This window comes from Puma concolor, chromosome A2, assembly GCF_028749965.1.
Source record: "Puma concolor isolate L17-30 chromosome A2, mPumCon1.1.hap2, whole genome shotgun sequence".
NCBI lineage: Eukaryota > Metazoa > Chordata > Mammalia > Carnivora > Felidae > Puma > Puma concolor.
Genome location: NC_141668.1, coordinates 98,343,814 through 98,368,829, shown reverse-complemented (window position 1 = coordinate 98,368,829; position 25,016 = coordinate 98,343,814). Strand labels below are relative to the sequence as shown.

At 44.7% G+C, this 25,016-nt stretch overlaps 1 protein-coding gene across 4 annotated transcripts in view; it reads left to right on the top strand.

Moving 5' to 3' along the window:
- Positions 1 to 25,016, top strand: part of GLI3 (GLI family zinc finger 3) — a 282,606-nt gene that overhangs the window by 66,589 nt on the left and 191,001 nt on the right. For 3 of the 4 annotated variants that reach the window (XM_086697022.1, XM_086697023.1, XM_086697026.1), the window contains one exon: positions 21,730 to 21,972. In XM_086697022.1, coding sequence (XP_086553148.1) covers positions 21,730 to 21,972 — 243 coding nt within the window. Of the gene's footprint in view, positions 1 to 17,151; positions 17,899 to 21,729; positions 21,973 to 25,016 lie in introns of those variants that run through there. The other variant, XM_086697024.1, reaches the window with a different exon arrangement.

The window sequence follows — 25,016 nt, the reverse complement described above, 5'->3', positions numbered from 1 at the left end:
GACAGAGCACAAGTAGGGAAGGAGCAGAGAGAAAAGGAGACACAGAATCTCAAGCAGGCTCCAGGCCCTGAGCTGTGTGCACAGAGCCGGACGCAGGGCCCAAACTCACAAACCGTGCGATCATGACCCGAGCTGAAGTCAGACATTTAACCGACTGAGCCACTCAGGACCCCCCCCCCCCCCGCTTTATTTATTTATTTATTTATTTATTTATTTATTTATTTATTATGTTATTATTATTTTTACACATCCCATATTTCTGAGCAACCTTTGAGAATTTTGCAATCTCAACCAACACTTTTGAATCTAACACTTGTTCCAAGCCAAGGTGAGAGGCTGGACAGAGTGATCTGACAGTATAGTGCCTAGAGCTGCAGAGGGTCAGAAGAGCTGGAAAAAACAGTGTGAGTTTGCAGGGGAAGACATTGCCATTGCAGTTTTTCTAGAACTGTGTGATTGCACGCCGAATGATTAATAAATAGCCGTGTGCTGAGTCAGCTGGGTGTTAGCTGCAGGGAGGAGAGACACATGAATCCTCACAGGTTGTATTTTGTCTGGGGAATCAGGGTTAAACTGGGCATGAGCTCAAAGAGTGCGTAATACCTCCTTCCCACCCCCGAGGGGGATTTAGGAAAGGGGAAAAAAAATGCTCAAATACTTGATTGTGGCAATTGCGGTGAGGGTTCTGGCATCACTCTTATTTACCGCTAACTCATATTTCACAAAGACCAAGAGCTCTTAAAGAGCCATTGCGCTCTGTGTAGGAAATGGGTAATATTTAAGCCTGAGATAGCTCTGCAAAGACCTATTTCTCTCTAAATTAAATATTCCTTGAAGGCTTTTTTTTTTTTTTTTTTTTAATTCTAGAAAAATGTGAGAAAATGCAGCAAGTGGAAGAGAATAAAAACCACTCCTCATTGACTGCGCAGAGATAGCCACCCCTGTGACCATTCTGGTCTAGGCTTCCTTCCTGGCCTCCCACCTCTCCTCTCTGCTTATTCCTCTCCTATTGTTGGGCCATTTAGGAGTTCCCTGCTGTTACACATAGCATTTCAGCAAGCATCCTTGAAACCAAGACTTTGCATGGAAGCTAAATGACTCCTTTGGATACGTACCCAGCAAAGGGAGTATTGGGCCATCTGGGATAGACATTTAAGACTTGTCACACAGGTCACCAAACTGGTGGACAGGAACGTGAGAGTACTCAATGTACTGCTTTTACCCTGCTGGCAATGTTGTTTTCTCCTTTACTCACTCAGCCTTCACCCACTCTTCCTAATTTGGTAGCAAGGCCAAAAAACAAACAAACAAAAAAACCAGTGTCCTGTTTCAGTGCTCACTTCCTTTATTATGTAATGAAGTTAAAAACTACGTCTTATTTTCTCCTGGTGCATTTAAATTTCTTCTTCAATGAACTGCCTGTTCATCCCTCCCACCCCCGCCCCTGCCTATTAGGGAGTTTTTTGTTTTTGTTTTTTTTTCTGTTGTAGAGTAATACTTTTTTAGATGGTGTGAGTTTGAATGTATTTGTATTTTCTAAGTGTTTATTTACTTATTTTGAGAGAGAGAGAGTGAGAGAACAGGGGAAGGGCGGAGAGAGAGGGAGACAGAGAATCCCAAGCAGGCTCCGTGCTGTTAGCCCAGAGCCTGATGTGGGACTCGAACCAATGAACCATGAGATCACGACCTGAGCCAAAATCAAGAGTCAGATGCTTAACTGACTAAGCCACCCCAGTGCCCCTGAGTGTATTTGTATTAAGCCACTTGAAATACACAGGTGGAAGTGTCATATTTAAGAAAGAGAATAGCACTTGGGAATGGGAGCACATGAGTGGAGTCTGAAGAAGAGGATGTTTAGAAACGGTTTGGAAGTTTTTCCCACTTTCCACTGAAGGAAGGATGCGTGTAGGGAAGTGCACATGTCGTAGATTTTCACAGACCAAATGTACTTGTGCAGCCGGCACCAAGCCCCAGAAACCGACCGTTGTAAGCACCTCCGAGCCCCCTCACCCCTGACTTCTACCAGCGTAGGTGAGTTGTGGCTGTTTTTTGTACTTGGTACATTTGTGTCTGGCTTCTTCCCTCTTGCTCTACATTATGTTTGTAAGATGCACCCCTCTTCTGCGTAGCTGTAGATGTCCGTCCACCTTGCTCTGTAGTATTCCTTTGTGCGCGAATGTGCCACGACGTGGCTCCTTTCCACTGCCGACAGGCATTTGGCAGTTTCAGATTCTTGGTTACAAATGGTGCTGTTGTAAATATTCTAGTAGATGTCTTGGTAGCCCTGGTGTTAGATGGCATTTTAACCAGCTTCATGTGTCCACATGCCTCTTCAGCCCCCCTGCACCTCTGTCTCTTGAACAGAAAGTAGAAGAGCAGCGTGAACTTGCGTGGACCGTGTTCTTGTCCTGTCTTTCCACGGAGTTCCTTTTAGTTAGGATGAGAGTAATGAAGTTCTCTTAACAAGGTACCAAGGACCGATCTAAACTGTAGCTAATGGCTGTGGGCTTCAGGCTGGCCTCTCATCTTTACGTGGAGAATTACATTTTCTGTCCTGTTATTTTCTTCTTTGTCAGTTCTTGATTCGCCCCAGTAAACTTGAAGGTTCAAATGGTCTTCAGAGGAAAGAGTTTATTAACACATTGGTCTTACAAGCAACTTGCCTGGGTTTACTGGTTTAATGAAAACCACATCTTTGGGGTAAGGAGTTGGACATAGGCCATGTGCGTGCGTGAGCCGAGTTTGAGAGATGGACCAAATCTAGATCACATTGCTGTGTGATCTTTTGGTAGAATTAAATAAAAGGCATTAAAAAAATTTATAGCTGCCTTTTACCAGCTTTATGTCTGATTTTTTTTCTCTCTGTCTCTAGATTCTTTGGCTGACATGAGTTTTGAAGTTCTGCCACATTCACTTATCAGCCTGTGGCAAATGCAGTCCTCACCAGAGAGAAGATGAAAGACTGAGAGTTTAAAAAAAAAACAAAAACCCATGTGCTACATAAAAATGCCCTGCCCTTGCAAGGAACTGGCAGTTACCTTCCTCCCCTCTGCCGCCCCCTCTCTCTGTACGTGGAGGGAAAGGCTTGTTTCTTAAATTATTATTCTTTTTTTTTTTTTTTAAATTTTTTTTTCAACATTTATTTATTTTTGGGACAGAGAGAGACAGAGCATGAACAGGGGAGGGGCGGAGAGAGAGGGAGACACAGAATCGGAAACAGGCTCCAGGCTCTGAGCCATCAGCCCAGAGCCTGACGTGGGGCTCGAACTCACGGACCGCGAGATCGTGACCTGGGTGAAGTCGGACGCTTAACCGACTGCGCCACCCAGGCGCCCCTTAAATTATTATTCTTTAATCCGTCAATTGTGTGTATCTCTTAAAAACTTATCAATACCTTCTGCAAACACATCCAACCCGACAATTCAGTGTCTTGAGGAGAGCCAGGTATTTGTCGGTATATTTCCAGTTGTATGGGTATCTCTGTAAACTACGAACCACTCTATACTTCTCTCATATGCATGGCTACATTTTCATCTCCCCAGTGACTCCCAAGAAGCGAGTATTGGACACATGACAAATCTCCACCTTGAACAGGTGAAACACCGATGTTGGGAGGGAGTCCCTTGGTAGAACAGTATGTGTCCTTTGTCTGTTTGCTTATTTTCACTCTCATTGCTTTGGTGTCCTTAATGTTTTATCTGCCATCAAAGGACACTAGCCTTAAATTGATGAACAACAATATGATGTTCTTCTAAAAAAAATTTTCTTAATGTTTTTATTTGAGAGAGGGGGTGGGGTAGGGAGAGGCAGAGAGAGAGAGAGAGAGAGAGACAGAATCTGAAGCAGGCTCCAGGTTCTGAGCTGGCAGCGCAGAGCCCGATGCGAGGTTCGAACCCACGAACTGTGAGATCATGACCTGAGCCGAAGTCGGATGCTTAACCAACTGAGCCACCCAGGCGCCCCCCCCCCCCCCCAAACATGATGTTCTTAATAATCTGGCAACAGTAAAAGGAGCACAGATAAGCAGAACCAGCCCCTGGAGAAATGGTGCCATAGCTGATTTCCTTCCCTCTCTCCCTTCTTCGTCACCCTTCCCCTGTTTAAAGCTATGCTTCCGTTTCTGGCATCTTGTTTCTTGGGGCCCCATTGCCAGACCCCCCCCCACCGGACACCCCAGAATCCTTTCCTCCTTGGCCTTCATCCTGATCAGGTCGATGCTGCCACCCCCCCTTGGAAACAACACAGTAGCAGCAGCAGACCTGCCCGGTCAGGACCAGACAGCACCTGCTAGTCCTTCTGCATATCAGTTCCGGATTCACCCCCCCCCCCCCCCCCCCCGCCCCGGGGGATTCTCTAGTGCCTGTGGTGTGCTTGGTGTGTAAGAGAACCTGCAGCAGCTAGATGCAGCCCCTGCCCTCAGGGAGCTCACATTCTAGGGGTTCTCCTGGCCGAGATAAACAAATACGCAGCTAGTTATGGAGAGTGGGAGAGATGCCCTGGAGGCATTGGGCAGGAGGGGTGCAGCCTCAGAGGCTGGGGAGGGAGGAGGCTGAAGGTGGTTCCTTGTGCACAGAGCCTGTATTCAGGCTAGGCAGCTTGGGATTGATTGGTCTTGTCGACCCCTGGCTTCCTGGAAGGTTTGCGAGCAGAGGAGAAGATTTTCCGGCAGTGGGTCACAGGAACTTGTAACAGTGTTTTGGTCTTCAGTACTGCACGTTTTTCACTCTTGGAATTAAGATCAAATGTATGAGATTTTAGGATTCACGAGATACCGGTTTCCCAGCATAGCGTATTTTTTCTATGGTTTGAAGCTCCTTTGCCACACCAGGTTCTACGTCTTTGATTGAGTTGTTGAGAATGTTGCGATGATCCGTGACTTTACAGAATTCACTTGTTCACTTTTAAGGAGATTTTTAAGTGTTCTTTTCCGTGGTCAGTATGGCAGAGCAGTAAACAGGTTCAGGACTTGGTATCACCAGCGGCTAGTTTTCAATGAAACCAAGGCCAGCCACGGAGTGAGTGAGGAAGGAGACCCCCAAATGCACCGACCTTATACAGTTTTTAATGACACGATAAATTGTGCGACACATTTCTTTTCGTGACCTGATCAGTGTCATTAAGCTAGTCTGTGGCTTCTCTTTTCTCATTTTTTTTTCAGGGTTCATGTGGAAAAATGGGTCTGTCTTTGGGTTTTAGGAATCCGTATTTCTGAAGGGGTTATTTTAAAAAGTAATTAAATAAAAATCCTCCCAGCCCCCCATGAAAACCCTGATGCTCTTGCAAATTATTTTAACTCCTAAAACTTTCAAATAAGAACACAGCAAGACAGTTCATGTTGGATAAGGAAGTAGTTTACTAGCACTTTTGGTGGTTTCTGTGGTTTCTGTAGGGGGTTGCTCTAAAGCAAAAGGTATTCAACAGATTCACTATACCTGCCAGGGAGTGCAGTCTGTTGAATAGGTTTTAATTCTTCATCTTTCATTATTGCTTTCTCTTGCACTAATAAAACTCCTAGAATGTGGAGTTTAATTACTTAAAAAAAAAAGAAACCTCTTTGTAGACTCTTTAAATGGAATGAAACACGGGAGCATACAACCATAGTAAAACCCCACCTTTTGGGGCCACCTGGGTGGCTCAGCTGGTTAAGCGTCTGACTTTGGCTCAGGTCATGGTCTCACAATTCATGAGTTCGAGCCCTGCGTCAGGCTCTGCACTGATGGCTTGGAGCCTGGAGCCTACTTTGAATTCTGTGTCTCCCTCTCTCTCTGCCCCTCCCCTGCTCGCTCTCTGTCTCTGTCTCTGTCTCTCAAAAATAAACATTAACACTTTTCAGAACTTTGTAGTGCAGGGGTATGTACAGGATATTTTTAGCGATGATTTTTTTTATAGTTTTTTATTTATTTTGAGAGAGAGAGAGAGTGGGTGAGGGGCAGAGAGAGACACAGAGAGAGAGATAATGCCGAGTAGGCTCTGAACCATCAACGCAGAACCTAGTGCAGGGCTGGAACCCACAAACCATGAGATCATGACCTGAGCCAAAATCAAGAGCCCAGTGCTTAACCAGACTGGCCACCCAGGCCAGCGATGATTTTTGTTAGACCGATTAAAATTGGGTAAATGAATTTACAGTGGCCTGGATATTCACATTTTGGAGCCATTCAAATTTAAATGATAGAGAAAGACAGGTACTTAAAAGTTACTTGAATGGAAGCATCGGTGCAGAGAGGAAGCCATTAAAACTGCCAAATGACACTTCTTGGAACATTGCAGACAACTTCAGGAGTCCAGTGCAAGCCATACAAAGTCCAGACACTGGTGGTCAGGAGATCTTAGGGTTTGTTCAGTGGTTCTGATGTGTACAGAAGACAGATGGTGTATCAGATGGAGGCGGTGTTGGGTCCAACAGAGATTTAGCTGGAGAAAAGTCAAATCAGAGGGAGGCGACTCTAAGAAAGAGGCGAGCTGGTGGCTGGGATGAGCATCCCTGGTGTCAGCATCGGGGTATGTGGCAGTTAAAAAGTACTCTTTAACGTGGCGCAAAGAAGGAATCGAATGAGAGGGAAGGCAGGTGGATAGAGGTCAGTGCCCGTCTCGGTTTTACTCCGAGTAATTTGTGAGGCCTTTGGCAAGGAAGACGATTGCCTGAATACTTCAGAAAGAGGTCAGTATTGCCCAGAAACAGTGTTTGGATGGAATTCCGTAATTTGCGAAAACTGTTGCTGTTTGGCAGGAAAAGATGGGTTTGTGGTGCAGATTTGAAGACCAGGTGGAAGTCGAAAAAAAAAAAAAGCGTTTCCTTCTTCCTCTGCTGGACCGCTCCTCCCCGGGAATCCAGCACCAGTAATGCATAGGAAGGAAGACAAATAAAATTGAGCTTCCTTTACTGTCGCTGCACTACTTAAGAGCCAAGGGGAGGCAACTTCTCTTGAGGCTGAGCCGGGACCAAAGTTGCGGTGGTTGCTGATGTTCTGCTCAGCGAACGGAGAACGCAATGCTTTTATAGGGAAGGCTGTTACATTTGCTAGCCGGACCTTACTGGGACGTTTTTCCCCCTATAAATTATAGAATAGATGAAAGAGACCCAATAGAATTAATAGAATTGTCAGGCACAATAAAACTGCCTGGATGATATGTTTTGGTTGCTGTCTTCTCCAGCTCTTCCTGAAGACTTGAGTCGAAGTGTTCCAGGCAATGAGACGGCAATGGAAGACTTTGCATGCATGGCTTGGCAGTAAAGTTAAAGCTTTTCTGCCAAGAAGTACGAATTTCCACTTGTGTCAGCAAGATGTGAATTAAAGAAGAAAGAAAAGTGCAAAAACAAACAAACAAAACCATGCAGACGCCCTCAAGGCCAAGGTGGACTATCTTGGAGCATCAGAGCCATTGCTAATACTATGGTTGAAGGCGTCCCTGAGGGGTTAGGTGGGGTTTGGCCAGCCTTCTTGACAATCTGAATTAGAGTAGATTCACCTAAGACTTTCCCAGACGTCCTCTAAGAAGGTCCCCGGGGTCTGGACACCCACCCTCACACCTGAAGAACTTTTTCCTTCCAGTAGCCGTCTCTCAACGCCAAGTTGACTGTCCACCTGTCCATTGTACCAACGCCGTGGCTGTTTTCTCCGGCAATGCCATGTCTAGGAAAACCACAGTCACAGGAGCCACAAAGGCAGCAGCCTTTTGTTTATACACCTCTCGGAAGGTCAGGTTAGGTGCTGGGGAATACGGGGACCTTGACAAGGATGCGTCTATGTGACTAGAGTGCAGAACCGCCAGCCCGAGCCCGTGTGTGTTCTTTGTGTTCTTTGACTCAGCCAGACCTAAACCCCCTGGACCCAGTTTTTCATGCAAGTTGCAGAAACACTGTCTGGGAACCCTGACAGCATTTGCTGCTGCATCTGGTCAGGAGAGCCCCAAATTTGGTGGGACTAGGAAGTCTCAAACCTTGATTCTTGTGTGAGCCTTCTCTATCCCTGCTGGCAAAAGTGCGCGCACTCTGGGTGGTCCTGCTTTTAGAAACCGGTCATGAGGGAATATATCTGGCTCAATGGAGGGTACTTTTCCTGGTACTTGGAAAAAAAAAAAAAAAAAGGTGCATCAAATAGCTTGTTGTGTGGGAAATGAGCTCTATCCCCTTTAACTTCCAAGGAGAGTGTGTCACTTTTGACATAAATGTGTACTTGTGTGTTCTGTGATTGTTCTTGAAAAAAGCAAGCAGAGCGAAGACAACTGCAGACATACACTAAGCTGGATGAGAAGGCCCACCCTTAATCACACGCTCCTCAGACTGTATATTTGAAATTCATTAGTTCTCTTGGCACTTAGCACATCGAGAGGGGAGACAGGAAATGTATTCTGTCTTCAGGTTTACGAGAAAAGCCTGAATCCTCCTTTCATTAACCATATACGTTGTCAGGGCTGGAATCATGGGGGACTGATTTCATCCCCAGCTTTACTGACTTGTGATTTTGGGCGAAGGTCACGTGTCTAAACCTGATTCTGTCATCTATAAAATGGGGGTGATCCACCTTAGAGTTCTCTTAAGGTTTGGAAGCATCAATTCAATACTAAGTTCTTTGAAAATGGCATTGCCTTATTTTGTATGTTTCCCAGGTATGCCCCATCATTTCACTGGTGGGTGTTCCTAGCATGTCCTGAGATAGACAGGTAAGTCAGAGGATAGCACATGCTTCCCATTAAGGGCCAGCTAGTAGCGATTTCAGGATTTGTATAGACCATTTGGTCTCTCGTCACTACTCAAGTTCTGCTCTTGTAGTGCAAAAGCAGCCACAGATGATATGAGAATCCACAGACTTGGCTGTGCATTTGTGGACGCTGTCATTTGAAATTCGCACACTTTTCATGTGTTATAAAATACTCTTCTTCTTTTGATTTTTCCAGCCATTTAAAACTATAAAATCCACTCTTAGCCCACCGGTGTACAATAGCGGGCCATGAGTGTCAGCGGCCAACCGTCACCCTCAAGGAATTTGTGTACTCTTTTTTAGTAAATATCATCCTTGGAGAAACAAAAAGTGGTTTTCTTAGGAAGGTTCAAGTGTCTTGAGTCATCTTTGAAAACCAAGTAGAGAAGAGAGGAGTCTTGTCAGTGCCAGTTTCAAGTAGGCATGCTTTGTAAATGTTGATTATGAGCCTGACCCAAGGTACATCAAAGACGTAAGTGAAAGAGATGATCAGTTGTAATTACAAGTCATTATCTTGAATCTTGTTCTGAAACAGCAGAAATGCTACAGATGTGTAGCCTGGCTCTTGGTAAAGGTACGCACTGGTTTGCTCCCAGGCGGGCGGGTGGCGGGGGGGTGGATTTTGGAGCACTTTTCTGCCTCATCTCATGCAGTAGGTTGGTGGAGTGGACTGGTGTATCATTTGATATAAGGCGAAGCCTTATATCAGCCTCCTAGCTTCTGGCCCGGGGCACTTGCAGCCCACCCCCCTGCTTTGTGTTGCTATCAAACAGATAATGAGGGGATTAGTGCTGGTGCCTGGCATTCATAAATGCCATAGTTTATATAGGTCCTTTTTGATATACTCTTTAACCCTCAGAAGACCCTGGCGAGTACGAGGGGCAAGTTTTATTATTTGCCTGTTACGTAAGGCAACTGACAGTCTGATATATTTCAAGTTACCCTGGGTCACACACCGATGAAGGGCTGGAGGCAAGTGTGGGACGTTCGTTTTCTAACCCTTTTTATTACACCGTGCTGCCTTATTATACGACATGGCTGTTGATGTCATTAATCCCCAAACATTAAAAAATAAATTGAAAAAGAAATAACATCTTGCCCCGGTTCCAGCCCCTGGCAGTGATTTTTAAGTGGAGAGGTTCGTGTTACGAGAATTTTTGCTTTCAAAATGCTACACGCACCTCCTGTAAAAGGTTGAATTAAATGATTTTATTTTTGGTAAGTGGCCCATGTAAGTTTATTATTTATTTATTTTGCTTCTTTTTGCTTCAGCTCCTTTGGCTAAATGAAGCACTGCTGTATTTTTATTGCATACCCTGTCATTAAAAGAAATTGAAAAGACGCTTGTTAGTTTTAATATTGCATGGATGGAAATATATCTGGCACTTTTAGGAACAGTTACAATTCCTAATAGTGCATTTTAAGAAGTAGTCTGGTTTTGTTCTTGATTAAAAAAGAGAAAACTTTCTTAAATTTGCCATAATTCGATAATCATCTTTCGTTGGGGAGAAGGTCCCTGCTTAGTGTGTCGCTGATTTTATTGACTCATTCAGCGTTCCTCTGCAGCCTGTGGGAGGGGAGTATGCTCTGGGGGCGGCGTGAAGGGCCTTTCATTTGTTGGTAAATAATCCAAGCGAAGCTGCTTCCAAGCACCAATTTTCCCCCTTTCTCCATAAACCATATGCTTCTTTAACTATTGGACATCTGCCCCCTTCCATAAACTATGTACGGCTTTAACTGTTGGAGCTGTTGTTAATTTGAACACAAACCAAGTACTCAGACTTTTTCTTGCATCCAGGTCTGCAACACAATCCTACAGAAGACAGTATTAAATATGCCTTTGCAGAATTGCTAACTATTCAGAACCCAGAAACACTATGGCAAGATAACGGGTCACTTGATTGCAGTCTGAAGTATCTTTTCCTGATACCTTTCACGGGGAGAGGTAGAATAGTTTTCACAATGACCGTAATCTTCCCACATACATATAGAAAAATGGGAAGCAAATCAGTGTTCTAAGGGCTTTGCAGTAGAGACTTTGCAGTAGAGATTTTGCAGGGGTTACTAGTCATTTACAATAGATGGGAGTCATGCCGATTTGGCCACTTACCTGAAGTATGACTCCAAGCGGGTTGCTTAAACTTGCTAAGCCTCAGGATGTTTACCTGAAGAACTAGGGTGATGAGACTGCATACTTGATGGGCCTGTGAACATTCAAAGGGATTAACACAGATGGAGCACTTGCACACACCCCGGCTTTTAGTAAGTGCTCAGTAAGTGTGAGCACTAGCCATGGTAGTAATGATTGCTTAAAATGCAGTTTCCCCTCTATACCTTTCAGGCGTGGCCTGGTGAAAGCTGAGTTACCAAGTTTGGCAGGGAGGGAGGTTAGGGCATTTGGTGTTGTTTGGGAGGCACTTGTGCATAGATATGGACTAATTTAAATAATCATATAACTTTAGGGGCGCCTGGCTGGCTCAGTCAGTAGAGTGTGTGACTCTTGATCTTAGGGTCATGAGTTCAAGCCCCACGTTGGATGTAGAGATTACTTCCATCAATCAATCAACCAGTCTTAAAAAAAATAATCCTATAATTGCAAATAAATAAGTTTATTGAAATCTCTGTACAGCTCAGTGTCAGTGTTAAGAGTTATTTACTAGGTGTACGAAAAGCCTGCCAGGCACTTGGATTTTAAGAGGTGGAATAAATATTTCGAAACAAGACTTCAGGAGCTAAATCTGTGGGATAATTTTTGAATCTGGGTGAACTTAATTTGGACTTCTCTAGAGGTTTATTGTAAAGGTCATACTTACGATAGAAGTAAAAGTAAACAAGCCAGCTGTTTTTGCATTTCAAAATGGCGGGAAATACAGAAACATAAAGAAAAAAGTAATCCACAGAGATATTTTCATGTTGTTTTGGTACATTTCCTTTAAGGGTTTTTTTTTTTTTTTTCAACTTAGGAATTTTGTGTAGAAATAATTATATATTTCTTTTCCTCCTACCATCCCTTCCTCCAGAAATTTGGAAGCATGGTAGTGGGTGAGTGAATGGACTCTAGATTCTGTTTTGGCTCTGCCATTGTCTAGCTGTGTTTTCTTGGACAAATGTGCCTCAGTTTTTGCACATACACAAATCGCAATCACGCTTACCTCTTAGGTTTGGCATAGAGGGCCTCGGAGCAGTTCCTGCCAATCAGTACAGTTCTATTCTGTGTTCGTTAAAATCCTTGCATGCACTGTAGTCAATGACCATACTCCATAAAATAAGATAATGGGCATTTGGTTAATGAGTTTTCCGTATAAATAACACTATGATGAACAGCTTTGAATATAAATCATTGTCTTCTTTGCTAATTTTTTCCTTCAATATATCCTGGAAGTGGAATCACCTGGCCAATTGTGGAAATATTTTAATAGTGTGAGAAAATGAATATTTCTCAGTGTTTCTCCTCATACTCAATAATATTGCTCTTACAGTTTTACTGGAATGTTCCCAGTTGTTTTCTGGATGTAAGTTTTGTGTCGAAAGGACGAATGTTCCTTTAGGGTAGTACTTCGCCTCCGTTGTGGTCAAATCCAGTATGCTACCTATTTTTATACAGACCATGGGCTGAGAATGGTTTGTTACATTTTAAATGGGACATGTGAAAATGATATGAAATTCACATTTCACGATCCATGAATAAAGTTTTATCGGAACACAGCCATGCTCATTGGTTTAGGTCTTATCTATGGCAGCTTTCATCCTGTAGCAGCAGAGTTGGGTAGTTATGAAGTTTGTAGGTCTATACAAACTTGAATTTTGGACCAAAAGTCAAATTTATTTTTTATTTATCACTGAGTAGGGAGGTCCGGTAGCCAAATATTTAAGTGTGGGCTTTAGTGTTCTCACTCCGTGGGCTTCAGGTTCTGCCTGAGGAGCAGCTGTGTGATCTGGGTAAGTAACCAAGCTTCCCTGTGTCACAGTTTTCTCATCTGGCAAATAACGGTGCCTTTCTAATCAAGTTACAGTGATGACAAAGCGACACAGGCAAGCATCATCCTTCCAACCTCATAGTAAGAAAATGTAAGCTGTTATTAATTAGTCAGTGGTTAGTAGATTTAAGTTGGCAGGCTTTTGAGAAAAGAGACTGGTAGGAAGAATGAGCGAAAACAAAATTACTTGTATTTTAGAAAGGTAGATGAATTTGGTCTTCAGTTTCCTTAATTGCTCTTACTGGGACTTCTTAAAAAAATGCATTCCCTTAGTGTTGGGACGTTAGGTTCTCCTGAATGTGCCTAGAAATCTGAAACAGAGGCAAAAGAAAGGTCTGACTTGTGTCCTGGTTCTCAGTCTCACGGGATAGTTGGTGTCCACCGTGCCCAGTTGACCGGGGGAGCGGGTACCAAAGCATCCTGTGTTGGCTATGACCAAGAACATGTGCTCTGGAGAGATTAGGTTTTGTGGCCCTTCCTGCTTCACTCCTAAGATGGCATCTGAGCCATTACTTGAAAATGTTATACAAACTTGCCGACTTTTATGGCTGAGTGAAACAGGCCGGATAGGCAGTCTCCTGCCTTACCTATGGTAAAATTGTAAAGAATCCAAACGCATTTAATTTGTGTTTCTCAAACACACATTTCATAGCTGAGGTCAAAGTGGGTGGTTGCTAGAGGGAGCTTCTGTTGTAGAAACCTGACCCAACACCACCTGGCCTTGCCCAGAGGCTAAGTCAGCAAAAGTGAACCCTGCTCCCCTCCCCTAATCTTGTCATAGGGATGGAGCCTCTGGTTCATTTCGGTACAGTAATGATATTCTCTTGATATTTAAATGTGCTCTCCAGGAGGGTCTGATTTCTGCAGTGGAGTAAGCATGGTCTTTAAAATTTTATTAAAAATATAATACCACCATATGCTCAGGCTTTCTCATTATGCAGTCTTCTGAAAACAAAAACCATGCATCATAAACACAGCAGATGAAGCCAGTTAAATTTGTGTTCATTCTTGCAATTTAAAAAATGGTAGAAAGGTTAGGGAATGGGACTTTGATCTTGAGGTGGAGGAGGGGTGCAAACCTGGAAGCCACCATTCCAAAGTGCTGCCAGAATATTCTTGCGTGCCTTTAAAGGAAGAGAAGGCTCTTCTGAGTCCTCCTGCTGAATGGGCTGGGGTGGATCTCCAGAGTGATAGGACCTGTCCCATCAGAGGACACGGCGGGCAGCAGTGACCTGCACGCTCCGGCTTTGGGAACAGGCATTTCGTTGTTTCTGGTAAACTGTTGGTTGTGAGTCTTCTGGAATCTGCACCGTTCATGTCTGTTTGTGCAAAGTGAGAAAGAGAGGCTCTTCATGCTTCTAAAAGATGAAAACCAAGTTCTGAAACACATCTCTAATGCCTAAATGTTCGTGAGACTGTTACTCACAGATAGGCATAAATGCGCTATTAAACGGAAAGAAAAAAAAAATTTTGGCCCTCCTGAGAATTTATTGTGCTGCCTTTGATGTCACTAATTAACTCACTCTGTGTAAGCAGCGCCCAGCAACTAATAGCAGGCTAATAGAAGAAGCTTCATGACATTTTAGAATCCTTCATTCGAAGAAGGGTCTTCTCAAGCTCATGGAAAATAAGGAAGATCTCCTCCTCCCTTTTACAGGAATGCCTGCAGGGGCCCTCAGGGTTCTGTTTCATCTGTTTTATTTTCTCTTCCCTGGCGTAGGCGGGACTTGGCTCGTGCCTTCTGTCTGGAACTTTCAAAGTTGGTTAGTACTGTTGGGTTTGGGTTTGGATTTAAACGCCCCACCAGGTTGGGTAGCGTTCCCCAGGTCACAGGAACACCTTGCTGTCCTGGTCTCCAATGCCCAGGAGCAAGGATGAGCAGCGTTACAGACCTCGGATTTGTCAGGGGTCAGAGGCACGGAGGAGATTGAATGGAAGCCCTGTGGGCCACCGGGCATGCCTGGTGAGGCCTCAGACAAGCTGATAGCGTTATCAGCTCGTGATTTTCCAGATGGGCAAGGAGCCCTCATTGTATCGTCTCTGGAGAAGGCAGGAGGCTGCTCGCTGGGCGTGCGGAGCTCTGGGCTTGGAGCGGTACTAACAGCCATTGCAGGTTTGGTGTTTTAGGTGATCTGAATTCCCATTTTGCCTTCCTTGCCTGCTTTCTTCTGTCCCGGCTCCCCTTCTGAAGTTGCATGGAACTCTGTGAGCGTAGTAGAGAGGGAGGTGAGAAATCAGCCTTGGGTTGAGCACTGACTTGTTTTTTTGGAGGAGATAGTTCCTGGTGACGGGCTGGTGGGAAGTTGGTCGATCTAGACTAAGTTCTGTTCTTCGGCAGAAGAACTCTAGAAACATTCACACATTAAGATGCCCGTCCTCTGAGGACAGCATTTTCTGCTTTCTCTCCTTTCACCTGGGACGTCCTGCTTGATGAAAGCGGGAAGAGAGAGCTACGCCATAATCTTAGGGGGAGGGTTGCCACTGGAATTTCTCCAGAGCTCCAAATCCTGCTGCTGGCCTCGTCTTGCAGGCCCTGCAGTTGGTTTAAAGGGTGCAGACAAAGCGGAGTGCTCTCTCCTGATCCATCTGGGCCACTCCCTCTGTCATCAGTCATTGTCAATGGGAGATGTATGTGTAGCCGCTCAAGGGCCATGTCTGACCCCAAGGGCATTGGAAATGTTCTTAGAGAAGGCATTGTTTGCTCGCTGCCTTTGGAAGCCAAGCTCCAGACATTCTAGGGAGCAGCCCCTGGCTGAGACCTAGCTGCAGTCTAGAAGGAAAGAGGCAAGACTGTGCTTCTAAAACCTACGGGAACTTTATTCCTCCTTCGCAGCCTAATTCTGCGATGCTTCTGAATCTACTCAGCCTCTTCCCTTTTTCGTTTCTGATCTCTCTTTGGTCAAAGTCTTGGAGGAGAATTCCGAAACAGGGAGGTGAGGACTTGGGTCCCCCGGGTCTTTATTCAGAGAACGTCGAAATGTAAATCCCCAAAGAAGTAAAGCTGACAAGACGCAACAGACGCATCATAGGAAAACATGAAATAATGCCCTTTCCAAACACAGCGAGGCGATTTCCTGGGAGGAAAGCAGAAACCTGGGCTCTGCTGCTTGCTCAGAAGGGGAGGGTGGGGCCCCAGGCTGGTGGAAACACTTCACAGGCGGCTGTAGTGCACAAAAGCCATTGGCTGAGCCTCGGTGGGGTGCGAGGGCCGGGCAGAGGGCATGTGTGCGTCTCACGCCTGTGCTGCTGGGATGCCTCATGGTACCCAGGCCCCGAGGTCAGATGACTCACCATTGATTTGTCATTCGGGCCCCCTGGGTGCTTCCCAAGGGTGTGTTACATTCACAAAAACTTACTGGGGGAGTAGCGGAGTTTTAGCGCTACTTAGCGCTAAATGTCTATTTAGCGGAAAATGTCTATGCACAAAACTGGAATTACTTTCTGTCTTCTTTTGGCGACGGCTGTGGTGGCCGAGGCTGGGAGTGCCTAAAGACTCCAGGTGTCACTCCCCAAACCTGTTCACAAATAGACCCCCGTCCCGTTAACAGGGCTGAGTGGCTTCGTTCAGCAGGGCATGGTTGGGACTCTCCTTGTGTCCCTTGCTTGCCGGTTTCTGATCTGGACAGTGGACCCAGCCCCTCGTCCTGCTGCAGTAGGACTGTTGTGGGGACCCCGTGAGATGGCAGAGACTATAGCACTGTGTGGGGGTAAAGGATTATTTCTTGGCTTAAGGAAGGGGGCGATGTTTGCTTGTGAGGGGTCCGACATCGACATCGTCATTTGCATCCTGACCTGGCCTCAGACCTCTGTTTTAATCCATTTGAAGATGACTTTATTATTAATCATTCAGTATGGAAATGGTGAGGTTTCACACACTCAGACCTTCTGAAACATGGAAATACTATTCTCCTGTTAGAAGCCCATTCGGCTAGAAATCTGAGCATCCAGTCTTTTTTTTTTTTTTTTTTTTTCTCCCCTTAACATTTTGTTGCCTCCTCCCCTCACCCCTTCCCCCCACCCCCCTGCCCCCATCCGCCTTTCCTTTTGGCTCACCGAAACCTGAGTGCCACTTTTCTGGGAAAGCCTGATATTCTGACTTCAGTTTTGTAATTTAATGATGGAGAGTTTCCTTAGTAAACCAAATTTAGAGTCCTAGAATGCTTATCTTATATCCAGACCTTGAACATAAAAGGCATTTTATACCCGCAATTGTTCATTTAATGAGCAATTGCAGAGTGCAGGCCGGTTAAGGGATTGAGCTATATGCACTATTATTGCAAGAAGTATTCCGAAATACCAGAAATAGGACGTAAGCTCTGATCAGGGAGACTGTGAGCACAATTACCTTCTTTTCAAATCCTTCTGTGACACTGCGGGAGGAAAAAGGACTTTGAAACTTGAAAGGAAAGAGCTTGCTTTCAACCTCAAAAGCTAGGAGGAAAGGGCTCTGAAATTTGCTCAGAATTCCCAATTCACCATTAGCCTGTTTCTTCCTTTAGCCTCAAGGCATTCTCCGCTTTTTGAAAAGATGTTAAGAAATTCAGTCACAATAGAGAGCCTAGTTTTGAACATGTTTCACTCGGTCCATTGAGGTCTGGGCTCCAGCCTTTGTGTGGGGTGAATTGAGCTGAGCAGCTAGCTGGTTGGAGACAGGTGAATGAGGAGTCGCTGTGCTGTGCAGTCGCAAATTCTGGCAAAGAAAGAAGCTCCTTTATTTTACAATATGCATTCCGGTACAACCCCGCCAGTGGCAATATGTGGAGTTGAGCCTGTTCTTAAGTCAATACAGAGTACTTGGTTTATAGCAACTCTTGTTAAGTTTGTCTTGTAATTGAAGCTGCTGTTGACCTTGCTTGGGGACCATTTGTAAAACCGTTTATTTAGCATAAACTGAAATAATAAACCCTCCTTCTCTCGGGCTGATTGTGATAGGGTGACATTAGTTTGATTTAATGATTAGCCGCCTGACCCTTCTGCTGGAGAGAGCGGCTTGAATAGAGAGAGTTCACTCGGAAGCACTCAGAAAGAATACTAATGAGCTTGTTAAATTTAGCATGGCTCCAACCACTTTTAATTCCTCTAATGGGAGCGGCACTGCCTGGGAGAGGGTGAGGGAGGCAGGGAGACACCGAGAATGTTCCTAGAGGGTCTGCATACTAGAGAAAGCCCACCAAGAGAAGTTTGCAGAAAGTAGCTAGCCAGAGCCTGGGGTCCGAGTTGTAAGTATTGCCCGTTGTCTTATACTCTGTGTCTTCTCTGTCTTGGGGGAAGAGAGGAGTAATGGTGTTAAAACGGGATTTAAGGGAACAGTTTAAAAATCGATGTTAATTTGAGAAAAAAAAAAAGGCAACCACGTGCACCGTGAGCTCTCCTCATCAGCTAATTTTGCCAGGGTTGCAGGAGATGTTTCTGGTTGGTGATGCAGTGCAGGGTTTTATTTTTATACCGGAAGAATCGTCTGAAACTTTTATCCAAGGTCCAGGCCAAAAAGCCATTGCTTCCTGGGTTGCGAGGAGAAATCGTGCAGGTGTTTGCGAGTAAGTGCACAGGAGCGTGTGTTCGAGTCCCGCTTCTCACCACACGGTTTCGTTAAGGCTTCATTGTCAGTGATCTGAGCGGTGTTTGCAAGGAGGCAACTTTTGAGTTTCCAGCGATCATGGCACTAAGACTCGATGATGTCGGTTGCCTTTGGGTGAGTTTGGAAAAATCTGGGACAGTTTGTAAAATGCGATGCTTGGGCAGCTCTCCATCGGGGGGCAGGAGTTTGTTAACTTGCACTCGAGCGTGGATATACAGAAGGAAGGAGGTCCAAAGAGGGATTCTGATGACAGTATTTAAAATTGTTTTTTTCCTGACACTTTTTAGTGAATTGCATGTTTCCGTGTGACCCCCGAGTTAGCAGCTGTTTGACATAGAGAAGCAGGAACAGCCCCCTGCCTGTGTTTGGCCGTTAAAGTCCATTGGCAGATGCTCCTGGAGCAGTGGGCTGTTGGCTTACATTTTTGCAGCCGACTTCTGCTTGTTGCCATGGTGAACAGTATGTTTCTGTCAATAATTTGGCCTGGCGTAGCCTGTCTGCACTGACTCTCAAACTTTATTGAACAATTCGGCACAACTGAACAAGATTAGACAGTTTCTTCTTTTGGCTTACTGAAGTGGTTGCTAAATTTATAAGAGCAGGCAGGAATATGGCTTGGAAAGTTTCCTTTTCACTGCAGAGAGCGTGCTCTCTAGCCTCAGAGCTGTTTGTATTCTGGAGCGTGTGTACTGTCAGGGTTTGATCTGAGTGCACGTTAGAAGCGAGAAGCAGCTTAGTACACGAGGTAAACTTCAGGAAATAGTTGCCTACTGGAATTTCTTGGCGAGGAGGGAGGGGGTGGGTAAACTGTGTTGGCATCGCCTGTCGTAAAAGTGAGTGTGATGAAAGTTTGCACACTCAGAACATTCTTGCCTGCAGTTTACTAAAGCAATGAGTTAAGGTTTTCTGTATTAACTATTTGAACTTTGTTTATTCCTTGTTATAACTTGCGTAGTCACACGTTAGTTATCACTCTCATTAAGAAAATAATAAAAGTTTAGTACTTGTGAAAAAAATCACTTAGCTGAAAAGACACCCCATTTCCACTCCTCCCCGCCCCCCAATTGCTTCCTTCTCCCAGGAGACTGGGGGTGGGGCATGGGAGGGCCCTGCTCAGACCAGGCCCAATTATTCAACTGTTTGTGAAGTTGGAATTCAGCGGCTCATCACGAAGGCATGGCTTCTAAGAAACTCACTCTATTACAGGGATGCCGTTCCAAGAGAAGAGAAGAGAAGTTAATTTCTTCTAGGAAGATTAAGTCAAGGGAATCCTGTTTTCAACCTGGAACAGATTAGCGGAGGAGCTTGGTTATTCATTAACCAGAGAATGCTAATTATGTGTCAAGACGGCTCTTGGGGGAGGGCTTTCGGGTTTTCCAAATGAAGGTCCATCCTACAGAACTTGCACCTCAGTGCCACGAGTTCACTTCAGGTTGAAATTTGAAATAAAGATTTAATACAGGCGCAAATTAGTGGAAAATATGACGTTGACCATTTGCAGGTTATAGGAATTTTTATAAAACTGACTAAGAGGTTTAATGTTTTTGACACCCTTTTGCAAACCCTGATTCTATAGCCTGCGACTTCACTGCTAATGAAGTATGAAGTTGGAGTGGCACCTACAAGGATTAGTCAGAAGGGAAAATAAAAATGGAGGGTTTTGTGAGTTGGTTGGTTTTTTTTTTGTTTTTTTTTTTTTTGGTAGTTTGTTTTTAAATGAACAAAAGCATGCGCTTTGAATTGCTTTTGTAAAGATCGATGTGGGAAAGGGTGGGATTACACTGATTTTTTCCTTCTGTTTAGTAGTTACTTGATAGATTAAACTCATAATCTATTCCATAATTACAAGATTTGGGGGAGAAGATCTGCACAAAACAATGCTAAAGTAATGTTTCACAGTTTCCCTGCAGCAGTCAGCAAATTCACTGTAAAGACCAAAGCATACCTCATTGTCTGTTCTGTTCTGCAAGTCATTTGCTAGGCTGAAACAACAATTGCTTATTTCTTCAAATCCCAGACAGAGGCAGAAGGATTCAAGTTGCTTTGGGTAGTTCAAGCCATTAGTCAACACAGAACAGTAGTCGTGACTATAGTCTATATATTCATGCTTGCCCGTGTTTATAGCTGTACTTGCTTCTGAATTTGTACAAACAGCCATGAATCTGCTAAAGCATACTTTTTCTGTTGTTTAGGGGCTCTCGGCCAGATAGAACTGCTTTATGCAATACTTTGAAGAGAAGTTTATATGTTGGGATAAACCGTGTTCAAAATCTGTCCATCTGAAATGCACAATAGCATTATCACTCACATACATATATGTGTATTTAAGATCAAGAATGGAAAATAGTTTTCAAATTAGATGTGTAAGCCGTGCGCAAACGGCTTTGCTTCTGTCAGCACGGACCTTCCAGAACACAGTCTGCTGATGAACTGCAGAACTTGTTTGGGAGCTTGTAGTTTAGAATGTGTGTATGATTCTAACAGATGAATTGGCCCATTTGTTGTGGGTTCAGATCACTCGTTTGGTTTAGTTTTAGGCGTGGGTTCTTTGATCTGCTCTTATACAAGAGGTCCTCCAGTCCCATTCCCAGAGAGCCATAATGGGTCGATGGGAAGGTCCTATGGATCAAAGGGAATGGAAATACTGGAGGCGGGAATATTGAATGTGTGTGGAATTTCAGAAAGCTGTTTCTTAATGTCTGAAGCGGCGTCCGGACCCCCGCAGAACATGTGCCCGTATCCGCACAACTGACGCCTGCCTCACCCACAGAGCCGTCTTGCCCTGGGAATTACAGTCTTGCTCCATTTTCTTCTTGGTTCTCAGCAATGTTCTGTGGGCTGCAGCGAAGTAACTTGCAAAGGGCATTGTAGGTTTCCACGGTTGGCACCTTTATCCCTTTGTAACTAGTGGGTCTTTTGTCCCATTTCAAGCTCCAGTAAACCAGTGGGTTACAGACCTAAAAAGACAAAAACGGGAAAACTTCTGGATCACTGTGGGCCCTTTGATCCCTAGATCACCCAGAGCCTCAGCGGGTGTCTGAGCTGCCCAGATACCTGAGCGGCCCAGCTTCCTCAGACAGTCAGGGGGAAGCTGGACATCACAGCCTCAGGCTGGCAGAGCTTCCAGCTCCACTTGGGACCTGCAGGGATATTGGCAAGTCCCTGATGAAAAGCCTCTCTGGCAGATTTCGGTTGTAAGCTGGCGATGATAATTTGCTGACCCCCTACATCTCAACTTAATAGGCTCATTTCCTGCCCCCCCCCCCCATCCTTGGATTTGTATTTTGGACCTTCATTCATAAGCAGTTTTGCCTGGAGACTATCCCATCATGGTGTAGCTTTCAAAGTTGCCAAGAATGAGAAATAGGCTTCTTTTGGGGAGGAGGGAGAGAGAGGGAGACCTAATTGATTACTGTTTTTGAATCACTCCTTCCAGTGGCTCACGGAGCTTTCGTTTTCCTTCTTTCCTTAGAAGATGAAAGTCCTGGGCAGACCTATCACAGAGAGAGAAGAAACGCAGTCACCATGCAGCCACAGAGTGTCCAGGGGCTCGGCAAGATCAGCGAGGAGCCTTCGACATCTAGTGACGAGAGGGCCTCACTGATCAAGAAGGAGATCCATGGGTCCCTGCCCCACCTGGCTGAGCCCTCTGTGCCGTACCGCGGGACTGTGTTTGCCATGGACCCCAGGAATGGTTACATGGAGCCCCACTACCGTAAGTGGTTCCTGTCCCGCGGCCCCCATTCCGGGAGCTGCGGAAGGCCAGGCATGTGCGCGTGCACGCGTGCTTCATGAATTATTGTGCTGGTATTAATTGATATAAATGTTTAATTGACTTTTTTTTCCCCACTCTTCTCCCCCTCTCCTACATCCTGTCCATTCCTCCTTTTAGAGAGAGCCGTTTTCTTACATCTCTAAGCAACATCAAGCCTTCAGGAAGGTGTCCATCTGTGGCTAAGCCACATGGACCTTTGCTGGGAACGAGAACCAGATTTCTTCCACCCAAGTAGACACTGCAGGAGGAAAATTGGTTGATGGGGGTAGTTATTAAAGTGGGCTGCATTGGCAGGAGCCTTTAACAACAGCTATTCCCATTTTTAATGATTTTTTGCGTAATTGTTGAGGATGAACAGACCTCTTTTAACAGATCGTTGCTAAATTCCTTAATGCGGAAGATTTTTTGCTACCTGTTTTGCTTTCCTCTCCAGCCAGCATGCCAGAAATGTGCGAAGCTCCTTTTCCAGCACTAATAAAGTTTAAGTAAATCACTAGCACTCAGAACAAAAGTGTATGATGGTTTTCTCCAAAGAATGATGTATAAGGGGTGACTTTATTTGTGGCCTGTTTCTAGTTAAAAACAATATAATTTGGTTGTGGAGTAATGAAGTTCACATTGAGGTGCCAAAGCTTACAGCTCTTGATTACAGATTTATCACCTTGCCAGGATACAGACTTGCCATTTAACCTTCCCGGCTCCAATTCCAGATGATCCATTGAGCTCCAGTGAGGGGCACTGGTTTGTGTTTCCCTTTTTCCACATCATTCAGAAATTTTAGTGTTTTAAGGCAAAAGGTCATTAGCCAGATGACTGATTAGTGAGGACAGCTGATTAGTGCTTTTTTTTTTTTTTTTTTCTTTTTTGCTCAAGAAAGTGCCCAGGATAAAAGCTAATTTCATCCCTTCGTTAGCTGGCTTGCAGCAGAGGGGAATGTTCCCTCATCAGGGTGCAGATCAAAGAGCCCGGAGCAACCTTACGTCTCAGCAACTGCTCCCCCCCCCCCCTTCCCCACCGACCAGATTACATTGTTAGTAAAGACGGAAGGTACATTATTTTTGTAAGTGCGGAGCGAATTATTTTTTAAGTGGTCAGAAGCATAGAGGAGAGGGTCTTAGGGATTCTTGTAAGCTTTTGGACAAGGCTACGACTTCTCTGATCAAAAAGTGCTTACTGGTCAAAAATAACAACTTCTCTGATCAAAAAGTGCTCATTGCTGCAGTTGTTTTTACCAGTCTAGAAGTGAGGAGGAGTGGGGCGTGCCTCTTTTTCTTCCTTCATTAAAGTTTATTTCATTGTCTTTCTCCTTTTTTTTAGGAGAGTTTGAAACAGTGTTGGCAGGATTTTTCTCTGGGCACAGTCTTGTTTCCTACATTGTATTTTTATTTAACGGGTCTCTGTTGGATCTCTGTTCCTGCAGAAAATGGGAGGGAATCCGCATCCTAAATTTTTACTCCCTGAGTGTATTTACTTTTTAGAAAGACTCCAGCCTAGCTTATTAGCCACAAGTTCCCTGCATTGTTTTCATTCTTATGTGTGAACACAAACTTTTCCCGTCTCTTATTTATGTTTTGTTTTCTATTCCAGATGCCCACTAATTAGTGAGGTATTTAATTGGGCAGGACAGCTGACGAATACTTCTCTTCCGGTTGATGGAAGTAGGCAGATGACCGTTAACTTTCTCTCCGTGCTATTTAACTTGCAGCTTGTTCTTGGTTCGTTGGTTCTAACGGTTTGCCCATTGGATCCTCTCCCTCCATTGAGGGATAGGCTCTCTGCACACCTGGGATCTGTGGCACCGTGTTTGTGACCTGCCTCTCTTGGGCCACCAGTGGGATATTAACTAGCACAGGGCACTGGAGAGCTCTTAGCGGGGCTTGGGACTGTTCTGTTTAGAGGACATAGACCAACAGCTTGATGTCTTCAGCTTTCCCCACTGTTTTGTTCAAGTCACTGTTAAAATTGCATGGTGGCTGACAAACTATGTACGTTGCCTATAACCAACTGGCAAATGCCATTTTGACCCACCATCCCAATGTACTCTCTAAATTGGCCCTAAATAAATGATATCATGACATATATAACATGGTTGGGGGAATCCCAGGGATTACCCAGATCAGATTACCATTTAGGGGATTTCGGCTCAAGGTCCAGCTTTGCCATTTTGTGGCTGTGTAACTTGGCCAGGCGTGTTGACCCCTTGAAAAATCATTTGCTAACTATTTACTTGGCGTTATAATGTGACTGCTGCTCCATGGCGTTTTCCTGACAATTAAGGGAGACCATGCAAATACAGTATTTGATAAAATCTCTGGCTCATGATGAGTGCTTCACATGATTATGGGACTTCCCCCCCGGGCGTCCACTTCATTAAAGTTTATGTCATTTTCTTGTTCCACTTCCTCCTGTTCCTTTCCATCATCATCATCATCACTGCCACCATCACCGCCACCATCAGCACCTGTATGTGATTAGTTCAACTCTCCAAACCAAGGTGTTTTTGTTAGTGCTGCAGTCGCGTGTATTTCTCTGCCTCCCTGAGATCCACAGATCTTCCACAGATCAGAGATCAAGTGGGCCATAAACCTTGGGAAAAAGGTTGGTGTCGGCACTGTGCTTGGTGGCCTTCTGAACATAACCTCTCTCCCTGAACCTTAGTGAATTCTCTCTAATCTTTTGCTCTTTTGTAAGTGAAGGAAGTACGGAAACATTTAGATGATTTTGAGAAGTTTTCACCTGTTAAATTCTTGGCAGAAGTGTTTTATGTAGCAAATACAGACTTATCTGGAAAACATGACAGGTGCAGAAGTATTCAAATGAAGTCTTTTATTTTTATTTATTTATTAAAACAATTTTTTTTAACGTTTTATTTATTTTTGAGACAGGGAGAGACAGAGCATGAACAGGGGAGGGTCAGAGAGAGGGAGACACAGAATCTGAAACAGGCTCCAGGCTCTGAGCCGTCAGCACAGAGCCCGACGCGG